General features: G+C 35.0%; 3 protein-coding genes across 4 annotated transcripts; 1 reads left to right on the top strand and 2 right to left on the bottom strand.

The window, feature by feature from the left end:
- The first annotated feature begins 2,976 nt into the window (after nt 1-2,976).
- LOC133301145 (uncharacterized) lies at nt 2,977-3,441 on the top strand. Its single transcript, XM_061500755.1, has one exon. It carries the CDS (start codon nt 2,977-2,979, stop codon nt 3,439-3,441), a length of 465 nt encoding a protein of 154 aa, XP_061356739.1.
- Nucleotides 3,442-9,385: 5,944 nt separating this feature from the next.
- On the bottom strand, nt 9,386-9,826 carry LOC133301144 (secreted RxLR effector protein 161-like). The gene has a single exon (XM_061500754.1). It carries the CDS (start codon nt 9,824-9,826, stop codon nt 9,386-9,388), a length of 441 nt encoding a protein of 146 aa, XP_061356738.1.
- Nucleotides 9,827-21,139: 11,313 nt separating this feature from the next.
- Nucleotides 21,140-24,405, bottom strand: LOC133301146 (benzyl alcohol O-benzoyltransferase-like). 2 transcript variants are annotated; one of them, XM_061500757.1, is made up of 3 exons: nt 24,370-24,405; nt 23,921-24,120; nt 21,140-22,083 (listed from the first exon to the last, which is right to left on the bottom strand). In XM_061500757.1, the coding sequence occupies exons 2-3, from the start codon at nt 24,086-24,088 to the stop codon at nt 21,154-21,156; spliced, it is 1,098 nt and encodes a 365-aa protein (XP_061356741.1). In that variant the 5' UTR covers nt 24,089-24,120; nt 24,370-24,405; the 3' UTR covers nt 21,140-21,153. The 2 variants fall into 2 exon arrangements, with proteins under 2 accessions (XP_061356741.1, XP_061356740.1); XM_061500756.1 differs by lacking the exon at nt 24,370-24,405 and having other exon boundaries at nt 23,921-24,367.
- Between the last annotated feature and the right edge of the window lie 2,945 nt (nt 24,406-27,350).

The raw sequence follows: 27,350 nt of genomic DNA, 5'->3' as shown, positions 1-27,350 counted from the left end.
ATCCTGATTAGAACTGGCCATTCTAATTATAAGGCTTTGAGGGTTATGACTCATAATAGACATATTGGGGTTTTAATCTGGACAAGGGTAGAATAACAATTTGTGCATGACCTAGACATAGGCTTACATAGATTGCAGACTTATAATTAATTTGCTTAATGCTTAATTTAAGAGGAATTACTAGGACATTAGGATTCTTATTGGGTTAAAGGGTTGGAATCACTAAGACATTAGGGTTCAACTAATGTATAGGGAAATAATGAATTGTTTGAGCAAACCAATTAGTTAATTATAAAATACAATATAGGAATATAAGAGAATATCGGAGGTGAAGTGTATCCTGGCAACAATTTTTATTCTTGATTTTAAACTCAATTTTTATTCCAAATTACCTTTTTAATTAATTTTTTTTACTATCATCTTTATTTGATTTTTAATTAAATATTGGTTACTTGCGAAATTACTTTTGAATTGTCTAACTTAGATAAAAACGGCAAAACTATTGCTTGAATTTAGTCCTCGTAGGAACGATACTCTTACTTAATCACTTTATTACTTGTACGACCGGTATACTTGCCGTGTTCGCAACAAGTTTTTGGCGCCATTGTCGGGGAGGTTCAGTATCTCTTGTACGATCGGGAATGTTAAAATAGGGAGAGATCTATGTGATTTGGGAGCCAATGTCAACTTGATTCCCCTCTCTTTTGCACAATCTTTGGGGATTACGGAGATGAGATATACCTTGATGTCTCTCCAATTTGCTTATCGACCCATCAAGATGCCAGAAGGAGTGTTGGAAGATGTCCTCGTAAAGGTAAATGATTATATTTTTCCAGTTGATTTTGTTGTACTAAGTATGGAAGAAGATGATAATATGCCTCTCATCTTGGGGAGACCGTTCTTAGCAACTGCTAGGACATCAATGATGGTGAATTCAAAGTTAATGTGTTTGAATCCATGAAACATCCTAAAGATAGAGGGCATTGCTTCCAAATTGATGTAATAGAGGAAGCAGTGTTGGAAAATATTTTTGAGGAAGCAAATCCTTCTACCATTGACGATCAGTTTGCAAAATCCTACAGTCATTTGAAATATTGAATGATGATTTGCTTACTAAGGTAGTGAAAGCCATAGACTCAATTGATGTTTCAAGTGCACAAGAAGAATAGTCAGTTGAGCTGATTAGGAAACCGGAAGATAACTCTGTGGCTAGTCCCAAGTTGGAGTTGAAAGAACTTCATGCAAACTTGAAGTATGTGTTCTTGGGAGATAATGATACATATCCAGTGATTATCAATAAAAATTTCTCTTGAAGAAGAAACAAAGCCTGTGAATATGTTAAAGAAACATAAGTCTGTAATTGGCTAGTCATTCTCTAACTTGAGAGGAGTCAGACCTTCTTTTTGCACTCACAAGATTCTGATGACTGATGATGTAAAGCCAGTTCGTCAACCACAAAGGAGATTGAACCCAACCATGAAAGAAGTGGTTAGAAAGGAAGTAGTCAAACTTCTAGATGGTGGTATGATTTATCCTATTTTAGATAGTGCATGGGTGAGTCTAGTGCAAATAGTGTCAAAGAAAGGTGGAGTAACTGTAGTGCAAAATGAAAACAATGAGTTAATCCCAACAAGTACAATAACAGGATGAAGAATGTGCATCGATTACCGAAGGCTCAATGCAGCTACAAGGAAGGATCACTTCCTTCTTCTGTTCATGGATCAGATGCTTGAAAGATTAGCTGGGTATTCATATTATTGTTTCTTGGATGGTTACTCGGGATACAATCAGATTACAGTTGCACCAGAAGATCAAGAGAAAATTGCATTCACATGCCCATTTGGTATATTCGTGTATAGGAGAATGCCGTTCGGATTATGCAATGCTCCAGCCACATTTCAAAGGTGCATGCTCTCCATATTCTCCGATATGATAGAAAAATTCATTGAGGTATTCATGGATGATTTTTCTGTCTTTGGTGATTCTTTTGATTCATGTTTGGCTAACCTCTCTTGTGTTTGTAGTGTTGTCAAGAAACTAATTTAGTTTTAAATTGGGAGAAATGCCATTTTATGGTAAGGGATGGCATAGTTCTAGGACAACGTATTTCTGGAAAAGAAATTGAAGTGGATAAGGATAAGTTATTGATTATTGAAAAACTTCCCTCTCCCACTAATGTTAACAGTGTTCGTAGTTTTCTTGGACATGCAGGTTTTGACAGGAGGTTCATCAAAGATTTCTCCAAAATTGCCAAACCATTTAGTCAACTTTTGGTCAAAGATGCTGAATTCATATTTAATGATGCCTACCTAACTGCTTTTAATCTTTTGAAGGAGCAACTGACTATCGCACCTGTCTTAACGGCACCTGATTGGAACCTTCCGTTCGAGCTTATGTGCGACGCAAGCGCATATGCTGTTGGAGCAGTTCTCGGGCAGCGTAAGGATAAGTTGTTACATGTCATATACTATGCTAGTAAAGTTTTAAATGAGGCACAAGTTAATTATGCCACTACTAAAAAATAGATGCTAGCTGTAGTTTATGCATTAGACAAGTTTCGATCTTATCTGATTGGGTCCAAAGTTATTGTTTTTACTGACCATGCTGCCTTGAAGCATCTTTTGAATAAGAAGGATGCCAAGCCACGTTTGCTATGTTGGATGTTGTTATTTTAGGAATTTGAGTTAGAGATTCGGGACAAGAAAGGCGTGGAGAATATAGTAGCCGACCACTTATCCCGAATTCAAGTCAAGGAGCTACAAGATGGACCTGAAATAGAGATCCGGGATGCATTTCCTGATGAACAAGTAATGGGATTTATCTGCCTACCATGGTTTGCGGATTTTGCTAATTATAGAGCTGTAAGATCAATTCCCCAAGGACTTACTTGGCAGCAAACAAAGAAGTTTCTTTATGATGCAAGGAGATATTTGTGGGATGGCCCTTTTTCTTTACTTTGTTTGCACTGATGGAATGATGCGAAGATGTGTACCTGAAGAAGAGGTGAAAAACATATTATGGCATTGTCATGGTTTAGATTACAGAGGACACTTCGCTGGGAATCGTATTGCTCAGAAGGTCTTACAGAGTGGATTATATTGGCCCACTATATTTAAGGATGCTCGAATTTTCGTAGAGAGATGTAATAGATGCCAGAGGACTGGGAACATCTCAAGGAGGAATGATATGCCCTTGAATAGCATTCTAGAAGTAGAAATATTTGATGTGTGGGGCATAGATTTTTTGGGACCATTTCCCAGCTCCTACTTTAACCAGTACATCTTGGTGGTTGTAGACTACGTGTCAAGGTGGGTGGAAGTTGTGGCTCTTCCGACGAACGATGCTAAAGTAGTTGTCTCTTTCCTGCGAAAGAACATATTCACAAGATTTGGAGTTCCAAGAGCTATCATAAACTATGGAGGATCCCACTTCTGCAACTAGCAGTTTCAGAGTCTACTTGCTAAGTATGGAGTTAATCATAAGGTGGCGACACCTTATTATCCACAGACAAGTGGACAAGTTGAGATTTCAAATAGGGAGCTGAAGCAAATCTTAGAGAAAACTGTGTGAAATTTATGGAAGGACTGGTCAAAGAAGCTTGATGATGCGCTTTGGGCATACCGGACAGCCTACAAGACCCAATAGGTATGTCACTATTTTAACTGGTGTACGGTAAGTCTTGTCACCTTCTTGTAGAATTAGAACATAAGGCTATGTGAGCAACTAAATTCCTTAATTTTGATGTGAAAACTGCTAATGAGAAAAGACTTTTACAATTTAATAAGCTTAATGAGTTTAGGTTGTCTGCGTATGAGAATGCTAAAATTTACAAGGAGAAGACAAAGAGATGGCATGATAAGAAGATAGTTCCAAAGGAGTTTGAGCCCGGACAACAGGTATTATTGTACAATTCTCGACTGAGATTGTTTCCAAGTAAGCTAAAGTCTTGCTGGTCGGGACCATTTGTCATAAAACAAGTATTTCTTTATGGCACAGTAAAAATTTCTCCTATAGACACTGATAATCCTTTCAAAGTTAATGGTTGTAGGCTAAAATTGTACTATGGAGGACAGGTAAATAAGGACAAGGTTTATGTCCCTTTAACTTCACCGGAACCTTAAACTGTTTGCGTTAGGCTCGTGACGTTAAACAAGCGCTAACTGGGAGGAAACCCAGTATTAAATTTTAATCTTCTTTGTTTAATTTTATTAGGTTAATTTACAAGTAATTAATTGGTGAGGTGAAGACAATTGAAAAAATTGAAATATGGGAATTGGCGCTGATAGCGCTAGTAGCGCCACAATATGCAAAGAGACAGAAGCTCCACGCTCACAACGTGGAGTTGGCGCTGGCAGCGTCAAAAATCTCAAAATCAAGCTTACCGTGCTCAAAACGCGAACCTGGCACTCTCAGCGCCATAATTCAAAAATTCAGTGCCAGTTTGGCGCTCACAGCGCCATAATTCCACGAAAGACTCGCGTCAACAGTGTGAGATCCACGCTGTCAACGCCACTGAACCCATAAGTTCCAGTCGCTCCGCGCTGACAGCGTGAACTCCACGTTGTTAGCGCTAGTTTAAAATCAGAATTTAAAAATTAAGAACCCTAATTTCCTCCCATCTCACTCACTCACTATTTTCTCCCTCCCCTGCCGTCGACCCCCTCTCCCTCTCTTTCCCTCTCAATCTTCCACCTTCCCTTCTCTTCCACCATTCACCTCCACCACATCACAACCAGTCCTCTTAGAACAAACCAACAGCCCCATTATTTCCAATCACTGTGAGCCACCACCACTGAACCAACCCACCACCAAACTCATTCCCCTTCCAACCGAGCACCACCATACCACCACTGTGCCTCAATCTTTTTCCCATCAAAGACTTAACAGCCTTAGCCATCACCCTCCTCAACACTCTCTCCCCTAACCCATCATCTGCACCACCCCAAACAGTGAACCACTGCCAACCCGAAATCAGTCAGCATCAAACACTACCGGGGGTTCCCAAATTGTGGGTTTTTTCATTCAAGAGATTAGGATTTTCAATTTTTAAAGATTGAATTGCACACAATGGCTGGTGATAATGTACATATTCATGCTAATTGAGTTTCTGTTAGCTATAAATTATGATTATTTTAATGGCTTTGTTTTTACAATATTTGAGTCAAAGGCTGGATATAAGTGCATGGTAATGGGCCAAATGAGTACCAATCAGCCCAATAAGGTAAAAGAGAGAGAAAGAGATAATTTGATGATTTACTATTCTCTTTTACTATTTTTACTGCAGTTAGAGAGCCATATGATCAACTCTTTGAAAGTGAGATCAAATCTGAACCATTGGATGGACAAAAATATGGATGGACAACAATGCAATTTCTTGGAGCTCTTTAGTTTCTAGCTAAATAGGAGTCTGAGTCATTAGGGCCACGAGGAGAGAACTTTCGTTTTTTTTAGTTTTCAGTTTTACGTCTTGAATCTTTTGTAATCTTTTTCTTTGAATCTGAGTGTTGAGAAATTCCTTGAAAGCTGAATGCTTGTTCTTCAATTCTTGCACTCGAAGTGCATTGACAACGCACCTTCAAGGAAAGGAATCACGGATCTGCATGCGAGCTATTGTTTTCATACTTCTGCAAGTTTTCTTCATAGCTCTAGTTTAGGAACTTTGATTATTGAAGAACCGGTTTGTAAACTTTTACTTTGAGTTTTCTTTACTGAATATTGGTAATGCATGTTTCTTTACTTTTTAGATTTGCAATATTTCTGAATATGGGTTTCTAATTTCTTTTCTTTTCTGGGTTGTCAAAATGATTGGATGAATAATTTTTGATGTTCTTAGTTACAATTTCTTTATCTCATTCGTTTAATTCTTTCACTTTTAAAACTCGAGTAATTCATGGGAATGAAACTTGGGAAATTCAACAAAAATAAATTGGAAAATGCATTTTTGTTTAGTATTAAATGAACCTCTTGATTAGGGATAATCAAGGGTGATTTCTGATAAATCTTCTATAAAGTTTCAAGAAACTTTGGGAAAAGATCTTCTTGAACTTTAATGTTGATTCTGGAAAGTTTCAACTAAACTTGCCGTAGTACTTCAGAAATTGAGATAAACTTGCTGCAGCAATGTACGAAATTTGCAGAAATGCAAAAAGGTTTTGGTGTCGTCCATGATTTTTTGATATACCCAGAAGTCTTTTAATATTCATAAATCATTTTCTTACTTCTAGATTACATTTTGATAACTGTTACAGATTACAAAATTTTGTTGTTCTAAAACCAAATAAAGCTTCAATTCATGAAATTCTAAACTAGAAAAATAAAAAGAAAATTAATTCAACCCGTTTCCTGAGAACGATAACTCTTTCTTTTGAAAAATTACTTCCAACAGTTTCCTATGTAATATTTGGTTGATGTTCTAAATTTCCATGTTAAATTGAATGATACAAAGACTTGCTGTGAAGATGTGCCAACCATGAATTTTGCCAGAAGCACTAATGTTGTTAGCATGTCATCTCGAAGACTCAATCCAAATATGAGCAGATTCATTTTCCATCGTTCAGATTCTTATGCGATTTCATAATCACTCAAATTCAAAATAGCTATCAGCTAGGTCCCATGCCCACTTCCCATAGCTTATATATATTTAACGTGAAATTCTCATAAACTTTGTTTTTCCCCTTTTCTGTCCCGAATAGATCGAACAGAGAAGCATAATTTAAGTGTTTACATGCTCCCTTACCCCCCCAAAAAAACAATATAGGTGAAAATATTCATAAAGGTAAAATATTTTTAAAATATTATCTTTTCAATATTTAATGAAAAATATACCCAATGTTTAGTACTCTTCTAATCAATTTTATTAAAACCGAACCAGTCCTCGACTTGGACAGGGTATCTAGTTCGTGGACCTAAATTGAATTTATGTAAAAAGATATAATAAATATATAAATAGAGATAATATGACAAACAAAGTAATCACCTTCGGTGGTTAACATTTCACTTCCTTTCCCTTAGGTACCGAGTTTGAATTCTAAAAGTGCAATGGTGGATTATTTTGTCATAATTTTAAGAAAACAGCTCAACAAGAAAACTGGATCGATTAGTTGTCCCATTTCCAATTCAACTCGTCCGAGGATTGGGCCGATTTTAATACCACTGCTCATAACATCAAAAATATTTATTCTATGTTGAGCATATATTAACCAAGAAAATGATTTACGCAATCTTCTTTTCTTAAAGGATGGTGATTCTTTTGTCAGCCACAAAGTGATTCCGTATCGAATTTGATTTAAGTTGAGATTATAAACCAAAACATGGATAACTTAAAGAGTTCAAGTCGCCGAATCAACGAAAATGGTTGACTCCAAAATCGAATGAAACCGCGTTCGTTAGAGAAGTGACAATAATGAATATGAAAAAGGCAGGTGGGGCAGGCACTATATATAGTCTACGTGTTGTTTGAGTTTAATGTTTTAACTAAACATTTCAAGCATAGAGTTCCTTCATCAGCCCCCATCAGGTTGTCCACTGTCCCAACCACTACCAACATTTGGAATAATATTATTGCCGGGAAGATTTTCATATATTTTTCTTATGTATGGCTGCAGGGTCAACATTCTAAACTAATGGATTTGTACTAATAACTAGTTAATCTATTAACTAATTAAAGGCTCATTACTCGGATACCAAGAAAAAAAAAAAGCTCATTACTGATAATGAGATCTGGATCCTCTCATATGAAAAAAAAAACATGACATGATCATGTGGAGAATCATAATCATACAAAGGTGGATTAATGGTAATAAAGGAAGAGAGAAACAAAAATTATAATAAGTAGTTACGAAATCATAACCGTTGATTTACCTTTCTATGATTGTGATATTCCCACATGACCATGTCCTGTTTTTTTCTACATGTGAAGATCTATTTTCCTCATTATGACATGTTTCAACAGCATGTACATCAAAGAGAAATAAATAATGAATGGATTATCGGTACATGTCACCAAAAATGAAATAAAGAGCTAATGCCTCACAAATGACATTTATCATGCTCTTATATATATGTATTGAGATTCAAACCTATAACATCATTATGTAAATAATCCAAACTTCTCATAATCAATCTTAATGATTTTATTTATTATAGCATATTGTAATATTGTGGGTCTTTATACAAAATTTTTGCTTTGTTTACCCTTTTTTTGTTTGATATAAATTAAAACCACTATTAAGGTTTCAATTAAGCTCCCTCTATTTTTGTTTGATTAAGTGTTAAGAGTTAAATCATTGCCACTCTCATGTTAGTTTGTGTAATATATCATGTTCATAAATCATAAAATAGAAAAGGATAAAGGGATCTTTGTAATACATGATTTTCACATACATATAAGAGATAAAGACATACCCGAAAATAATGATGAAGGATTAACAACAGTCATCATCTTGTGAGCAATTGTGTTAGGGTAGTTTCTCTCTCTAAGCCTTCTTTACTTTGATATGTATTTTGATGGAGAGAATGACATTAGGGTAGAAGGAGAGAGAGGACCATCCCTAATATATATATATATATTCCATAACTCATAATCTGGTAAGTCCATCATATACCAAATCAAATCAACGATTGAGATTAAGTGTATCAGTAATTAATTGGGCCATATAACGTTTAATGGGTAATATCAAGAATCTTAATATTATAATTATAATAAAATCCTTTTAATATTATGATTGATTCTTAATATTTCTAACATTCTCCCACTTGGCCCGATTAATCTTAATATACATGCATCTCTAATGTTAGTCATCATAAAAGATAAATTGTCAAGTGTGAGTTATGGCGGTAGTGCGCTATTAATTCAGTACATTTCCTTCCATATACTACAACACCAACAATCCATCATATAAAATTCATAATATAGGAAACATAATGGTCCACATAATGTCTTACAAAGACTTCCTTGTCAAAATTCATAATGTGTATACAACCATAAAATAAGGAAACATAATGTATGTCAGAAACACATAGGTGAGCTCAGAGTGTCGCACATCAATAATCTTTAATACAACCAAGGCCCATACTTTCAACATGTTCTTTAAATAGCTTTGGTTGTAACCCTTTCGTCAAAGGGTCTGCTATCATGTGTTCAGTTCTGATGTGCATAATTGACACTCTCTGTTTCTGAACCTCCTCTTTAACGAAAAATACTTTAACTCTATATGTTTGGCACCTTTAGAGTATCTTTCATTCTTAGAGAAGAATACTGCTGCAGAATTATCACAGTAAATTTTTAGCAGCCTACTAATGTTGTCGACAACCACAAGCCCTGAAATAAAGTTCTGCAGCCATAATGCATGAGTTGTGGCTTCAAAACATGCCACAAATTCTTCCTCTATAGTGGATGAAGCAACGATAGTTTGTTTGTACTTTTCCATGATATGGCTCCTTGAGCAAACATAAACAAGTAGCCAAAGGTTGACTTTCTACTATCAAGACATTCACCAAAATCTGGATCAGTATATCCAATTACTTCTAATTCATTGAACCTTTTGTACATGAGCATGTGATCCTTCGTGCCTTGAAGGTATCTTAAAACTTTCTTTGCAGCTTTCCAATGTTCCATTCCTGGATTACTTTGATATCTGCCCAACATCCCGACCGCAAAACTGATATCCGGCTGAGTACAGGTTTGAGCATACATTAAGCTGCCCACAACAGAGACATATGGAATTGATTCCATCTCTTTCCGTTCAACATCATTCTTTGGACATTGCATAAGATTAAATTTATCACATTTCTGTACAGGAACAACCCTGGGTGAGCATTTACTCATATTAAATCTCTCTAGAATTTTCTCAATATATCCTTTCTGAGATAGTCCCAACATCCTTGTGATCGATCACAGAATATTTCTATTTCAATCACATAGGACGCATTTCCCATATCTTTCATTTCAAAAATCTTTGAGAGAAAATCTTTAATCTCACGCAATATACTCAAATCATTTGCAGCAAGTAAGATGTTGTCAATATAAAGAACTAAGAAAACAAGCTTACTCCCACTAATCTTCTGGTAAATACATCGATCAACAGTGTTTTCCTCAAATCCAAAAGATGTAATAATGGTATTGAACTTGATATATCATTGTCGAGATGCTTGCTTAAGTCCATATATTGACCTCTTGAGTTTACACACTAATTTTCTTTCACTTTCCATGGAAAAACCTTTAGGTTGATCCATATAAACTTCCTCCTCTAAGTCACCATTAAGAAAGGCTGTTTTCACATCCATTTGATGTAGCTCTAAATCATAATGAGCCACCAATGCCATAATTATCCTTAATGAATCCTTTTTCGAGACAGGTGAAAATGTCTTTTTATAATCAATGCCATCTTTCTGAGTATAACCCTTTGCAACAAGTCTAGCTTTATATCGTTCGATATTACCATTAGAGTCACATTTCGTCTTAAAGACCCACTTACAACCGACTCTTTTGGAACCTTCAGGTAATTCGACGAGATCCTAGACATCATTCTGATCCATGGATTTTAGCTCTTCTTTGATAGCTTCAATCAATTTATCGGATTCTATACTTTCTATGGCTTGTGAAAACGAAACTTGATCTTTATTGATTCCAATGTCATAATCTGACTTTTGCAGGTAAACCACATAATCATTCGAAATAGCTGGCCTACGTTCCCTTTGGGATCTTCTTAATTCTATTTCATGTGGTTCTTGTGCATTAGCATTCTGCAAGTTAGCATCTGCTGGGAGTACTTCTTCATTCAAATGTTGTTCAGTGTTGTCATCTTATTCTACAACAACTGGAACAACATTAGGGAATTTAGTAGATGGAGTAACAATTATAGGTAATGAAACATTTACCTCAGTCTCCTTTATTTCCATAATTTCCCTTTTAGAACTCTCACTAACTTCGCAGTTCTCAATGAATCTTGCATTACCAGTGTAACACCCCGTGTATACCCGGTTTGTTATCATGTCATCGTATTAAGCCACACTTAATTAAAAATACGGAATAACTTTTTCTTTTCAATTATGACGTCATTAATATTACCAAGTTGATTACGTAATCCTTTTTCAAAACATTGCCTGTATGTAAATTGCAATAAATCTAAATACACTGAATAACCTCAATATATAAATAACTGCGAGTATCTAAGTCACAGATCTACAACACGTAGTCCGAACATAATCCTGATACATATAATACAACTCGAATCCAAATAAGATATAGTCAATCAATGTGGCATGGACAACCCCCATGCTCACCAAATAAGGCAACAAAGCCCATCAGAGTCTCAACAACAACAACATAACAATAAATATAAGCATGTCAGCATCTAAGAATAATAGGATAAACAACAAGCATATCACATCAGCTCAGCCTCCTGCCGTCCGAGGTCTCAACCCCGAGTTACCTGAACCTGAAATATGTGCCCCAAACGTGGGGTGAGATCTCTAAGGATTTCTCCACCCCAAGCTCACTTACATGTGCAATATAAGTTCAAAAAGCAGTAATATAATACAAGTTCCAAAACCAGTGCAATACAGCAGAATAATCATGTCATGTGTGTCAACTATTCTACTGGCCAGAGAAATGCAGGATTTACATACTTCTATTACCTACATTTAGTGCAAGTTACTACTTACACCCACCCACAGAATCACCCTATGGCATGTCTCATATATACACAGGCTTACCGTCTAGGTGGAACAACACATGCATATTATAAGCACTTGCACATAACAGCTCAACAGCATTTCAAAATCAATACATGAAAACACATCATGCATATAAACCATCCCCCCATGGGGTATGGTGGAACCAACAATGGCTAAACTGAGGATACGAAAGCTTACCTTGCAAGCTAACTATCCAACCAAGATTCCAAAAAAGCTCGAAGTTCACAAACAGCAAAATCACAATCTGTTTTAGACCAACAATAATATCAACAATCATGATCTACAATCATATGACATAAAGACAACGCTTTCCTTTTATGTTTCATGTCTTTAGGCTTCTCACAAAGCTATAAGCCCTTAATCACTTGATTCTGACTTAGTTTATTATTACAGTGGTTTAACTTAATCAAGCATGGGTCCACAAACCCAAAAATACAGTTCTGTATGAACAGAACCGTCACTCTCTCAAAATTCCCAGAATATTCGAATATTTGTCGGGGGCATATCCAGATATTTCCAACCCCATATCCGGATATCAATATCCGGATATTTCGCGACAGAATGCAGTTTTTGCATTTCACGAAGATATCACTTCAAGGTTGCATTTTTAACCCATTAATACATCCAAGCATGCATTTTTATTCACTTTTAGGTTCATGTTCAGGTTAGTTACCTATTTTACTCATTAACATGCCAAGACTCAATCTTTAAACAACTAAAACTCATTATCAAGGTTCAAGAACATACCCAAAGCTTAAAATAGAGCAAAAAGATGCTCTTGGATCTCTCACAGCAGCTCCTCAAGTCTGACTTCCCCCAACCACGAAAATGAACAACTAGGTTGGCTCTTTCTTCACAAAGCTCACCACTTGGAGCTCCCACAACCAAGGAAATGGTTCCCTCTTCACTTAGCCAAGAAGTCAGCTCTCTCACTCTCACAAGATAGCAACCACAACCAGCAAAGGTACAACTTTCCCACTCACAATGATTGTTCACACACACAAGGTGTTTTGATGAAGAGAATGGAAGGAAAGGTGGTCACTTGGGCTTCTTTTAGGATGAGGAAGGAGATGGCAAGGTGGCTGCTCAAAGGCTTCAGCAAATGCTACGTAGAGGTACAAATATCTGACCTAGGATCATGTGCCAATCCTATATATAGCCTCATTAAGTTTTTGTTGTTGTTGATAACATAGCCTCATTAAGTTTTAATCGTACTGTATTAGCGCTAATAGCTACACTTAGTATTTTAATCCCAAACTTTGGAATCAGAACCTAGCCATTTTTCTAAGATTTGTCATATTTTTATTTTATTTTTTGCTGTACTTTTCCGGTACGCGCTTTTACGAAGTCAGTATCAGTTCTGACTGTTAGTATTTGGGTGTCCTAGAGACAATCTTATGATTAAATAAGGACATAGATGTAGACCTTTTTAATATTGTCGCAAATAAAAGAAAGCACTCTTTATCTTGTTTCATAATTCTGTCTCGATATTAATGTTAATATATTATGAATAACTTGATAAACCCCGTGGAATAAAATAGGTATCTCTTTAGTATCTGTGATGAGATCACAATCATGAGGATTCAAGAATACCGGATGTTTATTCCTAATTTTATGTTCCTAGTCTATAGATACTGAGAATGGGGTCAGTAATCTCGGGTAAGACTAGCACGACTTATCTACTTGTATATGGATACAAGGTATAGACCTCATGTGCTACAGATATGGAGATGTCTTAGCTAAAGTCGTGGGTGGACCTATAAGGGTATAGCTCGCACTGAACAGACCCACTAAGAGACTCTATGAGGAACTCTCACAGAGAGTATCATTAGAGTAGTCTCTTTATATTTGGGCATGTCTTTCCTAAGACCAGAAGTTATTACCTAGATTGTGTTCTAGAAGGCATGCTTTGACTGTATACCTCGTCTTCCTGAAACATGGAGACTCATAGGTATACTGTTGGGCTTGTCCTGAAAGAGCACATGGCTAGGGTGATAAGCTGAAGGAATTCGTCAAATCTCTGTGAGAGATTAGGTTATCTGTAAACTGGAGAAATCAGGATGACATTTACAAGGACTCGGGAATCTATGCATAGTAAAAGAGATCATGAGATGATTTGGTTTGTTGAGAGAATAAGTGAGACAGTTGGTTCAAGTTTGAATGCAACTGGTCAACGTATCTGGACTGTTATGAGGCCAAGTGGGGCGCACCATATGGCTGGCCATATGATGGTTGTTGAGTCAGATTCTTGTTGAGATATTCACTTGATATCATGAGGATGTGAGAGGAGGTTGTTGACAAGATTTGAATTTTGCAACAACTCCACTCATCCCCCCTAGTGTGCGCTATATATAGGGCCTTATTTGAGTGAAAAAAAATTTGATTTTAATTAACTCATTCTCTCATCTCCTTATGGGTTCCTTTTGTGAGGTTTTTCTTAAGAGAGTTTCGAAATAACCTAGCCTTTTTAAAAGAAAACCATGCGCCACTTTTGTGTCTATTCTTGCTGAATATACACTCTTCTAAATACCTTGACCTAGCCTCCTCCTTCACACATTGGGCGCATAGCTTGCCTCCATTGGTGTTTTCGTTGGTGGCCTTGAAGAAGAGTTCTTCCGTCTTGACAAAGGGTGATGTGGATCAACATTAGAGGACTTGCATCTTCAAGCCTCATCTTGATCATCCTCCAGTTTTGGAAAGCAAACAAGGTAACATACATGCCCTAAAGCATGTTTCTTGATATGGTATGTGTTATTCCGCTCGAAAAATTTTGTTTTTCCCTCTCACATGCCTCGACCTTCAAGGTCAGTTTCTTTCACTAACATCAGTTCTCATTATTTTGACCTGAAACTTGTTATGCTAGTCCTGTATATTATTCTAGTGACATATACATACTTTTCATAATTTTCTGGGATACTTCCTCGGTACACATTTATACCGTGGAGCAGAACTGGTATCTGCACTTTACGTCAGAAAAATGACTTTCAACATTATTAATTACTTACCATAATTATTTAAGCCTTATCATAATTATTAGGGTCAATTATAGAATTATTTCATTAATCTCATAATTAATTCATTAAATTCCTGATTTAATGGTGCGTGTTCTTACATTCACCCCTCCTTTTAAGAATTTTGTCCGCAAAATTAGAATCATACCTGTCCCGAAACTCGGGGTATTGCCGGAGAAGCTCGTCCTTTCGCTCCCAAGTACACTCCTCAGGAGTTCTTCTCGTTCAGTGCACTTTGACCATCGAAATGATCTTGATCCTAAGCTTCTTCTCGCCACGATCGAGAATCTTTAGTGGTCCGACGGGAGTTTTCAAGTTCTCCCGAACCTCCACATCATCCGGTTGCACCACGTGCGAAGGATCCGCTACATACTTTCGAAGCTGAGACACGTAAAACACGTCGTGGATGTTGGCCAAGTTTGGAGGCAAGGCAAGCCGGTAGGCAACAGGTCCTACTCTACCAAGAATCTGGTATGGCCCTATGAATCCCGGGCTCAGCTTCCTCACTCCAAGGGCCCGACCAACACCGGTGACAGGTGAAAGTCTCACAAACACGTGCTCACCCTCACTGAACTCCAGTGGACGATGCTTAACATCATAATAGCTCTTCTGGTCCGTGTAAGAACCCGCACCGTTAATTTAGGAATTTAATTAATTAATTATGAGATAATTCCATAATTGACCCTAATAATTATGAGAAGGCTTAAATAATTATAGTAAGGGTTTAATAATGTTGAAAGTCGTTTTTCTTACGAAAAGTGTAGATACCGGTTCTGCTCCACGGTATAAATGCGTACCGATGAAGTATCCCAAAAAATTATGAAAAGTGTGTATATGTCACTAGAATAATATATAGGACTAGCATAACAAGTTTCAGGTCAAAATAATGAGAACTGGTGTTATAACTGATATCGGCTTTGTAAAAGCGCGTACCGGCAAAGTACTGCGAAAAATAATATAAAGAGTAAACATCTTTTTTGGTCCCTGGCAATATCTACGAAATCCTTTTTAGTCCCTGGCAATAAAAAAAGACCAAATTGGTCCCTAAAATTATAAAAAAAGGGGCCACATTAGTCCTTATGTCAACTCCTCCGTCACTAACGTGACCCTTTTTGCATGTTGTTAGGGACCAATTTGGTCCTTTTTTATTGCCAGGGACTAAAAAGGATTTCGTAGATATTGCCAGGGACCAAAAATGATATTTACTCTAATATAAAAATATGACAAATCCTAGAAAAATGTCTAGGTTTAGAATCCTAAGTTTGGATTAAAATGATAAGCGTAACTATTAGTGCTAATACAGTGTGATTAAAACTTAATGTGCCTATAAATAGGCTTAACACTAAACCCTAGGCTTATTTGTTTACATTGTTACGTGAGTTTTCTGGTGGTGCTTCAGCAGCCTTGAGCCTCCCCTTGCCACTCTCCCTTTTCTTGGTAAAACTCAACCAAGAGACCATTTTTCTTCATTGTTCCTTCACCTAAACACCATAGCTATGTGTGCGTTGGTCTTGTGAGGGTGTGTAATGCTTCATTTCTGAGTTGTAGCATCTGTTTGTGGGGTTGTGTTGCTGAGTTGGTGGTTCTCATTGGTGGGAGCCATTTTCTTATCATTGAAGGCTTTAAGAAGCCATTTTAATGATGAAAGGTCTAAGCTTGTAGTTGATTTTTGTGGTCTTGAAGTGGCAGAACCATAGTGCTATGTAAAGGACTCCTAATCTGTGTCATTTTTGGAGTTTTGAGCCTTGGAGGTATACCATGATCACCTCTTTGTCATTTTTATGATTTAAGCTTGTTTAATCCTTTAAAAAGTAAAACTTGGATCGTTTGAGTTAAGGACTATGTTTACGAGTCTTAAATCTGAAATTGAATAGAAAAAGAGTATCAAACTGTGTTTCGTTATGGCTATGATCACCAAACAAAGGTGCTTGCCACAAGCTTTTTTCCACATCACAGAGCGAACCACGAGGTCTTGTTTTGGTCTTTATTCTTCTTTCTTATCCCTAGTTAAAGTTGCGTTGAAAAAGGAAGGTTTTTTTTTTATATTTCATGAATACCAAACATACCATAAGTATATCTGCTATGTTTCGTTTGGGGCCTATGCTATGTTTGTAGCAAATACGCCTCTCTCCAAAATCTTATAAATTATTAATTTCTTGCAGTCTCTCATCATTTAAACTCCAAGGGCAATCAAAATTCAAGTAAAATCCTTCAACTGGTTCAAATTTGCAGTAACTATTACAAATGTTACTTGTTTTGTGTATCCAATTGTGACTTTTTACTCCTTTTTTTTTGTCAATTGGGATAATTTTCATGTAGGTAGCTAATTTCTTTCTATGCTATGCGGTCTTGGTAATCAAATTCTCATCCTTGACGAACAAGAACTTGTAGTAATTATTGTAATTATGACATGGGGTACGAGCAAAAATAATGGCAAACAAGTGCTGATTACAAATTAAAATTAAAAAAAAATTGAAGTTGGTAATCAAATTCTCCCCCATCTGTTGCTCATTACACCCCCCCCCCCCCCCCCCCCCCCCTCCCCTCTCTCTCTCTTCTTTTGTCCCTTGACCAATTTGGCAAATTCTTGTCAGCTTTGGATCATCAGAATTATGATCATTGATGAACTTAGCAAATTCCGATGAAACACATGCAATGAAAGCTAGAATCGAAGTCAACAGGAATAGGATTGGAAAAACGATAAAATTGTAAAGGAGTGAAGTGAGTGATGAAGCGCAACCTCAAATTTGGGAAGAGGAGCGTTATGTTGTTCTTCTCTGGATGTCCGTTCACAAAGTGTGACGGAGGAAACATTAGCATTGCATTCCTCTCTTTATCTCTCTTTGTCTCTTTGCTTATTTATCTATCTTAGTGAAAATGAGGGGTATCTGTTTTTTTATTTTTATTTTGCAGATTCAAAGAAGTGATGAGGCGAGAGAAGCAGATTTTCTCTGCCTGACCCCACCACTACAACAACTCACTCACTCTTTGTTGTTACTGTTAGTCTGTTACTATCTTTTTCTGGAATTACCTATTTTAATTTGTTTACAAATTATTGATATAATTACCTTCAAGTTCCTTTGTCTTGAATTTTGCTCTGTTCCATTTTTGTTTAGACTTATAACTTCATGTTATTTTTATGGTATTTATTTACTTCTTTTCTTCTCTAGGTCCCTTGTTACCATTGCATTAAATATTGACTAGCGAGAATATAGGGTTGCGTGCAATGATTAAGAAAAAAAAAGCTGATTCCCGAATGGCTTTACCAGATAACCAGCCAGATGCAGTACATTAGTTGAACCGATAATTTGGGATATATTGTAGAGCAGTTACATATTATTTAATTTTTTGAACGTGTCAATGTTCTACAGTATACCACTTTTAATTGGCTTTTCTTATCTTGGGCACAGTTTTTAATTTTCAATGCTTGATTTTAATTGATTGATCACATAAATGTGACCTGATATTAAGTTGGAGAAATTGCAGGAGGAGGAGCTACCGGTTTGGCATCAGGTTGAATTTGTAAAAACGATATAAGATACTTAATCTAGCAATAAGGTTGCCACGTACAATATTTATTGCACTTGGCATCGTGGATAAATTAGTGATTTCTTGTTACTAATTATGCATTGAATAAGATAAATAAGATAAATTAAAACTCAATACCAACAACAAAAAAAGATCAACGTCAAAAATAATATACAAGCTGAAAAAACATACATCCTTCTTGCTGATATCTACAGTTTGTTCCTTTATGTACAGTTAGAGCATCCATGTCATGGATTCCAATACATAATGTATTTCCTTTTTTATTTATTATTTTGGTACATAATGTATTTCATTTTAATTGGTCAGGGAAACTACTGCTTGAATTAATCAAACTTATTCTTATAATATTTCCAATACGTGCAGTGATTGATGATGAGGCTTGAGTTTTGTTCGGATTAAAATTTAGAGTAAGTCTCTATTTCACCAAGTATGCATTGAATAAGATAAATAATGATATTATATAATACACCTGTTTAGTAATAAAATATAGTAAGGATATTCAGTCATTAAGAGATAAGAACATTGAATCAATGATGCGGCTGAGAAGGTAAAGAGTATTAAGGTAAAAGCATGTGTATCGCAGTGTCTGTTTTTTGAGTATGTAAAGTGTTCCTGTTTGTTTAACTAATGTTTGTTTACTAGTTTAATATGGATTTATGCAGGAGCAAAAACTTGAAAACACGTGTGATTGGATGCCCTGAAACCATTGATGGTGATTTTAGTTTACCAGTCGTTTATTATGTAATTAGTTTTGTATATACAGATGGGGAGAAATAATTTTTGTTTTTTGAGTATTAAAGTGTTCTTGTTTGTTGTGGATAATTGTAAATTTCCTACTCTTTCTCATTTATACAATATTGAATCAACCTTATATATTTTATAAATGTGTACAATTACAGTGAGACATACTCAACCATAACTGCCTTTATATCCTCCATTAGATAAGAGAATAATATGTAAATTTTTGTTTTATGTTAGACATTAATTCAACTTTATATTATAGTATATGGATATTAAAGTGTATTTATACTTTTACTTATTTTAAAAAGTATTAACCAAGTGCGAGCATGAATATGAACTATGATTGGTGTGCTATAATGTTGCTTTTGGATAACTAATATTTAGTAATTGTTTTTAAGAAAATGTTAAGATATCAAAAAATTAAATAATAAATTGGCTAACAAATCAAGTGACGGGTCCAATTCAAAATTATGTTATATAAACTTTTCAAATTTGGATAACTAGTATTTAGTGGGGATTAAACCTGTCAAAATAATAAATAAATTGTAGCCGTCTATGCTCTCCAGAAGTGATAGGGGTTTATTCAAGACAAAAAGTCAAGTATTGTGGAGGTTATAAACCTCCAAAAATAATACAATATTTGTGGGAGTCTTAAATCTTCAGAAAGTGAAACATTTGTGGGGGTCTGGAGCCTTCAAAAAATATTTCAACAAATTGTGGCGCTGCACATAAAAACGCCACAAAATATGTTGTGGCGCAGGCAAAACTAGGAGTTGATGTGGATGCCACAATATACTTTGTGGGAGTCAAAGACCCCCACAATATGAAAATTCAATATATACTTTGTAGCCGTCTATGCCCTCCAGAAGTGATAAGGGTTTATTCAAGACAAAAAGTCAAGTATTGTGGAGGTTATAAACCTCCAAAAATAATACAACATTTGTGGGGGTCTTAAATCTTCAGAAAGTGAAACATTTGTGGGGGTCTGGAGCCTCCAAAAAATATTTCAACAAATTGTGGCGCTGCACATAAAAACGCCACAAAATATGTTGTGGCGCAGGCAAAACTAGAAGTTGATGTGGATGCCACAATATACTTTGTGGGAGTCAAAGACCCCACGATATGAAAATTCAATAGCTACCCTACAAAATGCCTGAATTTTTGTATTTTTGTAGTATATATTGGTTGACATCTACTTTTCCTGACCGGCCAACTTATACCAATACGAGACTATCAGCATTCTCTCTTTCAATAGTTGAAATAACTTTAGTATAGTCTTTTTATATAGCTTCAATAGCTACCAACAAATTGTATCTTTTTTATTAGTTATATATATATATATATATATATATATATATATATATATATATATATATACACGAGGTTTGCATTTGTCATTTAATATGACACAACAAACTTTCCTACACAAACAACATTTTGTGGGGCCCAAACTTTTTGAAGAAAAAAGAAAAAGAAAATTACGGCACGTAAAACGAATCTCTATAACATTACACAATACTTTTCCTACAACATAACTCTTATAAAATCCTATATATATATGGGAAAACATTTTCTCCTTTTAAAGGAGAAAATTTTTCTCATGTTAGTGACTCAAAGCATATGTGGGTCCCACCTTTAATTTTTTTTCTCTTTCCACTATTTTGTGGGACCCACTTATACAATGTGTCACTAACATGAGAAAATTTTTCTCCTTTAAAAGGAGAAAATGTTTTCCATATATATATATATATATATATATATAGTAACTCTTACAAGAGTTTCCTTCCAGAATTAAGGTGATTTTAATATTATCCTATATAGATATAACCATCAATATCATTTCTTTATTTTTGTACCCTTTTGCAGCTTCAATACTACTGCATATCACATAATCTCATGTATTAATATTTCTCACACATGTCAATTAATTAAATTCATTTTTAACTCCAACAATTAAGTAATAACAAACTAGCCATATCATTAAAGTATATATACATATAATAAGATTTGGTCAAAGCTCCAAAATATTATTTAGACACACAAGCTGCTAATAAATCAAGCAACACAACATGTAATACATATATAGATTGTTAATTTAGCTTAGTTTATTGTGATTCTTATCTTAACATGCTATACTCACATCAATCTTATAAAGCTATAAAGAAGAATCGATAATTGGAACACCCATATTAGGTTGGATATGGTTCTTAAGTGTGCCATCCAAGACTTTTACAAACCGCTCCATGGCTTCAGATTGTAAACAAATAGGAATAACCAAACCTTTCTCTCCTTTAGCATTTTTAAAGGGTATGTAAAAACTTGCCACACCAGGTATAGCTCCAACACCTCCCTTAGCCGGTCCTCCGTAAACAGCATTTCCCCAACCAAAATCAACCTCTCCGAACCCGGCACGTGTCACATCCGACACAAGATATGATCTTATCACGGTAAAATGTGGTCTTCCCTTAATGAACATTAAATCTGTCAATGAATGCATATACTCTTGAGTAACATCAACTTTTGCTTTCCTCACTAATTCAAGTGCATACCCCAATGGATTTTCACACAACTTCCCTGCGGTTGTAATCGCAGGAGAAAATGCAAAAGCATTACCATAGTAACCAATTGGTAATGGAGGGTCAAACTTGCCTCGTGCATTAACAATGCATAATATGCGAACGTCTTCATCACTGTCTGGTTGCAATGCTATTGTGCGACAACGCCAAAGGCATGCAGTGAGGATTTCAAAATTGGAGCATTGTTGTTGATGATGTGGAATGAGACGACGAATGGCAAATACCTCAGTGGGACCAAAGAAGAAAGAGCGATGTGCCATGTCGTCTAAGGGGATTATGGTCCCTTTGGTGTCTGGTATTTGTTCGTATTCGCGATGGGTACATGTCACTCTTGGTGGGTCCCTTGCATTTAGAATCTCTCTGCGCCATATTGGTAGGATTGAAGGTTCGTGCAGCCCACAAGCTATTTCGCCCAAAGCAGTCATGAATTGGACGAAACCAGCTGCGTCACTCATGGTGTGGTTCAACCTGAGAGCGGTGATGAAACCACCACACTTCAACCGTGTTACCTGTCATTTCAATTGGACTTTGAAAAAAAGTTAGTTCTTTATGAACTTACGCAACCCAACTACTATGATAAATGATAAATTGGTATTATTGGCCCTGTGACCCATCTAAGGTGAAAATGAAACATTTTTTTCTTGATTCAAAAGTCAAAAATTTTATCAAAATAATGTTACAAAGCATGCATTAAAGGGTGTATATATGTTAAGTTATGCATGGGGTGACAAGCTGACTTGTGCACAAAGGTAGCGCATACCTGTCATATGTCTCATGTTGCCTACAGGTTGTGCATCACCCCATTCAGCCATAGGCGGACCTAGAAAGGGGTTAGGGTTGGCCACTGCCCCTCTCTTAAAAGTTAAAGCGTAGAGTAAGAGTTAAGTGAACTCGTATTGATTTTTATATAAATCTTTTTATGCTTTTTATATTAGGTTCATATTTTATTGTAAGTATGTTTATTTATAATTTTTTTTTTAATTTTCGCCCCCTACCATAAAATATCCTAGGTTCGTCACTGCTTGCAGTGCACTAACTTTTGCACATGCCACACATCATCCCGGTACGATTTGAATGTGCACACCTCATCCGTGCCTCACCGCATTATTATGATAAAATGTTCGGTTTTTGAATCAATGACATAAAATGTTTCCCTCTTGACAATAAATGGGTCAAAAGCCAAATATTATATTTCTATCATACAATTGTTCTTTTATGAAAGAAGAATACTAATTTTGTAGTGAAATATTTATAGTTGTGTGTGATGGTATATTTTGATTTATTTGTAAATAAATTAGTAATAAGTGCATTGTGTAATTTGTTTTTACGTTTTAATTTCAAAAGACGTTAATAGACAAACAGACAAATACATTACTGATCATACCAATTATATAAAAAGTGGAGTGACATGTAAAAAATGAAAACGATTAGCGGGTGAAGGACCACCAAAAAGTCATGATTAATTTTAAGAACACATCTTCATTCTACCAAAAAAAGAGTATTAACCAATAAAACCAGACACAATTGGTAAATAGTTGGGTCCTACAAGCACGTTGATAGTGACTGAGTTATACTAAAAAAGAAACACAAAGAATGTTTCCATTTTTTTTTCTTTCTTTCTCTAATCATCCCCAAATTAATACTTTTGACCAAGATATTTTACATTTAATATAAGGGTTTTATATTTGTCATATTTCATGACCTAAAAAGATGTTCCTACACACATATTCATGAGGTAGGACTCACATGATTTATTTTTCTTTTTCATCATTTCACTTTCTCTCTCCTCTTGAATGTGTGTGTTGGAACATTTTTTTAAGTTAGGTAAATCCACGAAGAACTTTATTCTTTGTAAATTGAAATTTGAATAACTTTATGATTAGGCTTTTTGGCAAAAACAAAAACATAATTCTTTTGCCAAAATACTCAATTACTAATTTAATGGGAGTGAAATATGAGAATGTGTTCATTTAAGTGTGCATTATTTACCAATTTTTGCTCTATGCGCGATTGAGCATTGTAATTTGTAATGCAAGACATTCATTTTGACAGGGATAGCGCACACATCACCTGCAAGTCTTGCAAGATGCAACACTTGGCGAGCACAATTTGACTTCTGCATAAATCGCACATTGGGAAAATGCGTGATTTAAACACACATACTCGTCGTGCACATGGATATTATTATCAAAAAAATTAAAACAATAATATATCTTAATTTTGCATAAGAAGGGTAAAAGAAAAATAACCTTAGGTTTAATACTTTTTAGAAATCACAAATATGTTATAAATTAACAACTTTTTATACTGAATATAAGGATTGGAATCAAAGGAAAAAAGTATAACCTGTATAAGCAGAAGGGGAGTGTTAAGTACTTCTCCAGAACCAGGAACATCGTAAAGGAGCTCCTCCCAGCATGGGAATGGTGGTTGAAGAGCATCACCAAATTGTTCAAGCGTGACATCAGCATCAGCCTCAATGAATATAACACCCTCTCCAGTACAATCCACCATGAGTTTTCTACCAGCACCTTCCCTAAGCCTACCTGCAAAAGGATAATAAAACACAAGCGTTTTCGCCAGTGCTTTTCTAATGACCTCAACAGGGTCTTTCCCTGCCATTTTTGGATCATAGCGATAGAACTGTATCGCCGGAATTTGGAAACGTAGACCATCTTGGTCGTCAATGTCTGAGAGTAGTTTCAGTTCGCGAGGTGTGGGTTTCGCCGGAGCTACCAGCTCTGGCTTATTCCTCCGCACTGTAAACAACAGAGAGGGAAGTGATTGGGCCATACCTAAACAGAGAGGATGAGAGGGAAAATGCCTGATCGAGAATGGTTGGCAGATGCTATGTCTGAATTCCTAAAGCTACAAGCTCACATATATGCAGTGTGCCATCCTCTAATGGGATGACCCACATCGTCCTGCTTTGTTTATGTTCATCAGGAAGAAAAGTCAAAAGTAAAAAACCAGATCTGACACAGCAAAACACAACCTGTTTTTTTTTAAACTTTTATTGTTTTTTTTTTTCCATTGATTTATCGATTAGTTTATGGGAAAAACTATTCTTTATATGAGATAAGTTTTTCTTCCGACACACCCTTCGACAACTGTGCCATCTTATTTATTTTTTTTCAGGTGTTGGAGCCCACAAATTTGTCTCTAAAACATGAGATAACTTATCTCCTTTAACATTATATTAATAAAACCCATATTTTATATCATGTATCTAGTTTCTCCGTATCGTACTTGGTTAGGAATATTGTGCTATCATATTAGTTAGAAGTTAGAAGTTAGTCATTATGTTATATTGAGTTGGAAGGGTTGTTAAAGGAATATGATTTTTTTTTTTTGAGTTAATCCAATTTTAATTGTCTTTTTGAGATGAGTTGACTCTTTTTGATATTTTCACCAACTTTTAATTTTTGAGCTGGCTATAAGACTAATATAGAATGTGAGACAGGTTAAACCCCTCTCCAAAGTGGCATGTGAAAATCAAATCGAGACCCTCTTCTTTTCATTTATTCAACTCTCTTGCTATTAACTGAATTACCATCATTTGATAATAAATATAAGGGACAGGATCCGTTTACAAATTTTTTTTTTGCAATTACACTAATGTAGGACCGGTCCTACATAGTGTAGTTTGTAAGAATTTGTAAATAAAAAAGTTTGTAAATATAACCTCCCCTAAATATAAATATTGAAATATAAAAGGAAACACAATGTTGTTACGAAGAATTATGCAAAGAAATAAATCAGTTTTCATTCTTTCCTTCTTGTTTTTCTTTTTATCTTAGATCCTAGACAGAGGATCCTCTCAAATTGTTCATCTACCAACCGCTAAAATTAAAATGTTAGCCAAGGCTTTTAGGAAAATTAAAACTGCATCTTAATCCACCAACATCTACCCACTAAATTTATAATGCAAGTTTCCAAAAGAAAAACATTGTGCACGTTGCTGCAAACATGCTATATAGCGCCAATCTAAGTTCACCATTCTCTCTCTGAGATACATTTAAGAGAGTTTGGTCAGGGAGAATTTTTTTTTTTTCGTCCTAAAATCATGATTTCGGATAATATGGTAGGAAACTGAATTTTTGAGAAATACTAAAAAATTATTTGGTAGGCTAAAATATGCTCGGAGTGTGTGTATGTAAATTTAATAAATGAACGCTCATACAAGTACACACGATCCAACAAATAATACAGAAGGAGAAAGGATATCATTACCATGTAAAAAATTAGATAGCGGAAGACTATGTAAAGCTTCCTAGTGAATGCAAGGAAATAACCATTGATCGGTTGTGAATTAGAAATTAATGGTAACTTGCGTGAGTAAAATGATAGAAATCTAATAGCGATAACAAAAGGTAAAATAAAAGGAGACTATCAGTGTTAAAAATGGATTAGGTCTCGATTTCCCCAAAGACATCAAACTAAATCATAATACTCAACCTCTGTTAATTATAGCATCTTAAAGCAATTATCTAGATCGCTACAACAACCTATGTTTTCAAACATCCAAATAGTTTCCATTGATATATCCCTATATAAGTTTATATCCAATCACCATTCATACACCAGATACGTGGATGTGTGTAGTGGAAACATCCTTGAGTTTACTAAGGCTTTGTTTGGGAGTTGGTTTTAAGAAAGAAAGGAAAGAAAATTGAGAATTTTAGTGAGTACTTCACTTGTTTATGAGTTTAAGAAAACGAGGGGAAGAAATTGGTAATTTTTACTAAACTCTCCAAAACCCTCATTCTTTTTAAAATTAAAGTTTCCCCAAATTAGGAGTTTGAAGGGGAAATACTTAAAATTACTTATCTACCCTTAGCATTAAAATGTGAAAACTACATAAACGTGAATCATTTTTAAACATGACATTATTAGAAAAGTCTTAAATACTGACAAAATTTATCGACAGAAAAAATATTTCGTCCAAAATAGTGATGAAATTTTTGATGAAAATCATATATGTCAAAAAATTTCCATTAAAACTAAAGACGAAATTAGAGACAGAACCAAATTTTGTTATAATCACAAACATAAATTTTTTACGGAAAAAAAAATTCAGTCAAAACTATTGATAGAATCTAAATTCCGTCAAAACTTTCCACGAAAATATTTCCGACCAAAATTTTGATGAAACACATTTCCATCGAAAAGTTTTAACGTAAAACAATTACATCAAAATATTTTACGGAAAATATTTCCATCAAATTTTTCCGCAAAAAATTTTGAAGAAAAATATTTCCATCAAAATTTGTGACTAAAAACATTCTGTAAAAAATTTTGACGGAAATTTTTTTTGTCAAAATTCTTTACGGAATCTAAATTTCCTCAAAATATTTCATAAAAAAACATATTCATCGAAATTTGTGACGAAAAAAATTTCCATCAAAATTTTTAACGAAACACATTTCCATCGAAAATTTTTTACGAACAAAAATTGGATCAAAACTCTTTACAGAATTTAAATTCGTCGAAAGTTTTCGACGATAACATTTTCGTTAAACTTTTTGACAAAAAAAATTCCATCAAATTTTTTAACGAAACACATTTCCATAAAAAATTTTCGATGAAAAATATTTCCATCAAGTTTTTTCATAAAAAGCATTTCCATCAAAATTTCAACGGAACACATTTCTGTCAAAAATTTTCGACAAAAAATATTTTCGTAAAATTTTTGACGAAAAATATTTCGATAAAAAATTTTGACGAAAAAAATATTCTTTCAAATTTTTTGGCAAAACAATTGTCGTCGAAATTT

This window comes from Gastrolobium bilobum, unplaced genomic scaffold (assembly GCF_033153095.1).
Source record: "Gastrolobium bilobum isolate Gb01-03AN ecotype WA unplaced genomic scaffold, APGP_CSIRO_Gbil_v1 utg30690, whole genome shotgun sequence".
In the NCBI taxonomy this organism is placed as follows: domain Eukaryota; kingdom Viridiplantae; phylum Streptophyta; class Magnoliopsida; order Fabales; family Fabaceae; genus Gastrolobium; species Gastrolobium bilobum.
The sequence above is the reverse complement of the archived record's forward strand: the minus strand, read 5'-3'. Positions and strand labels throughout refer to the sequence as shown.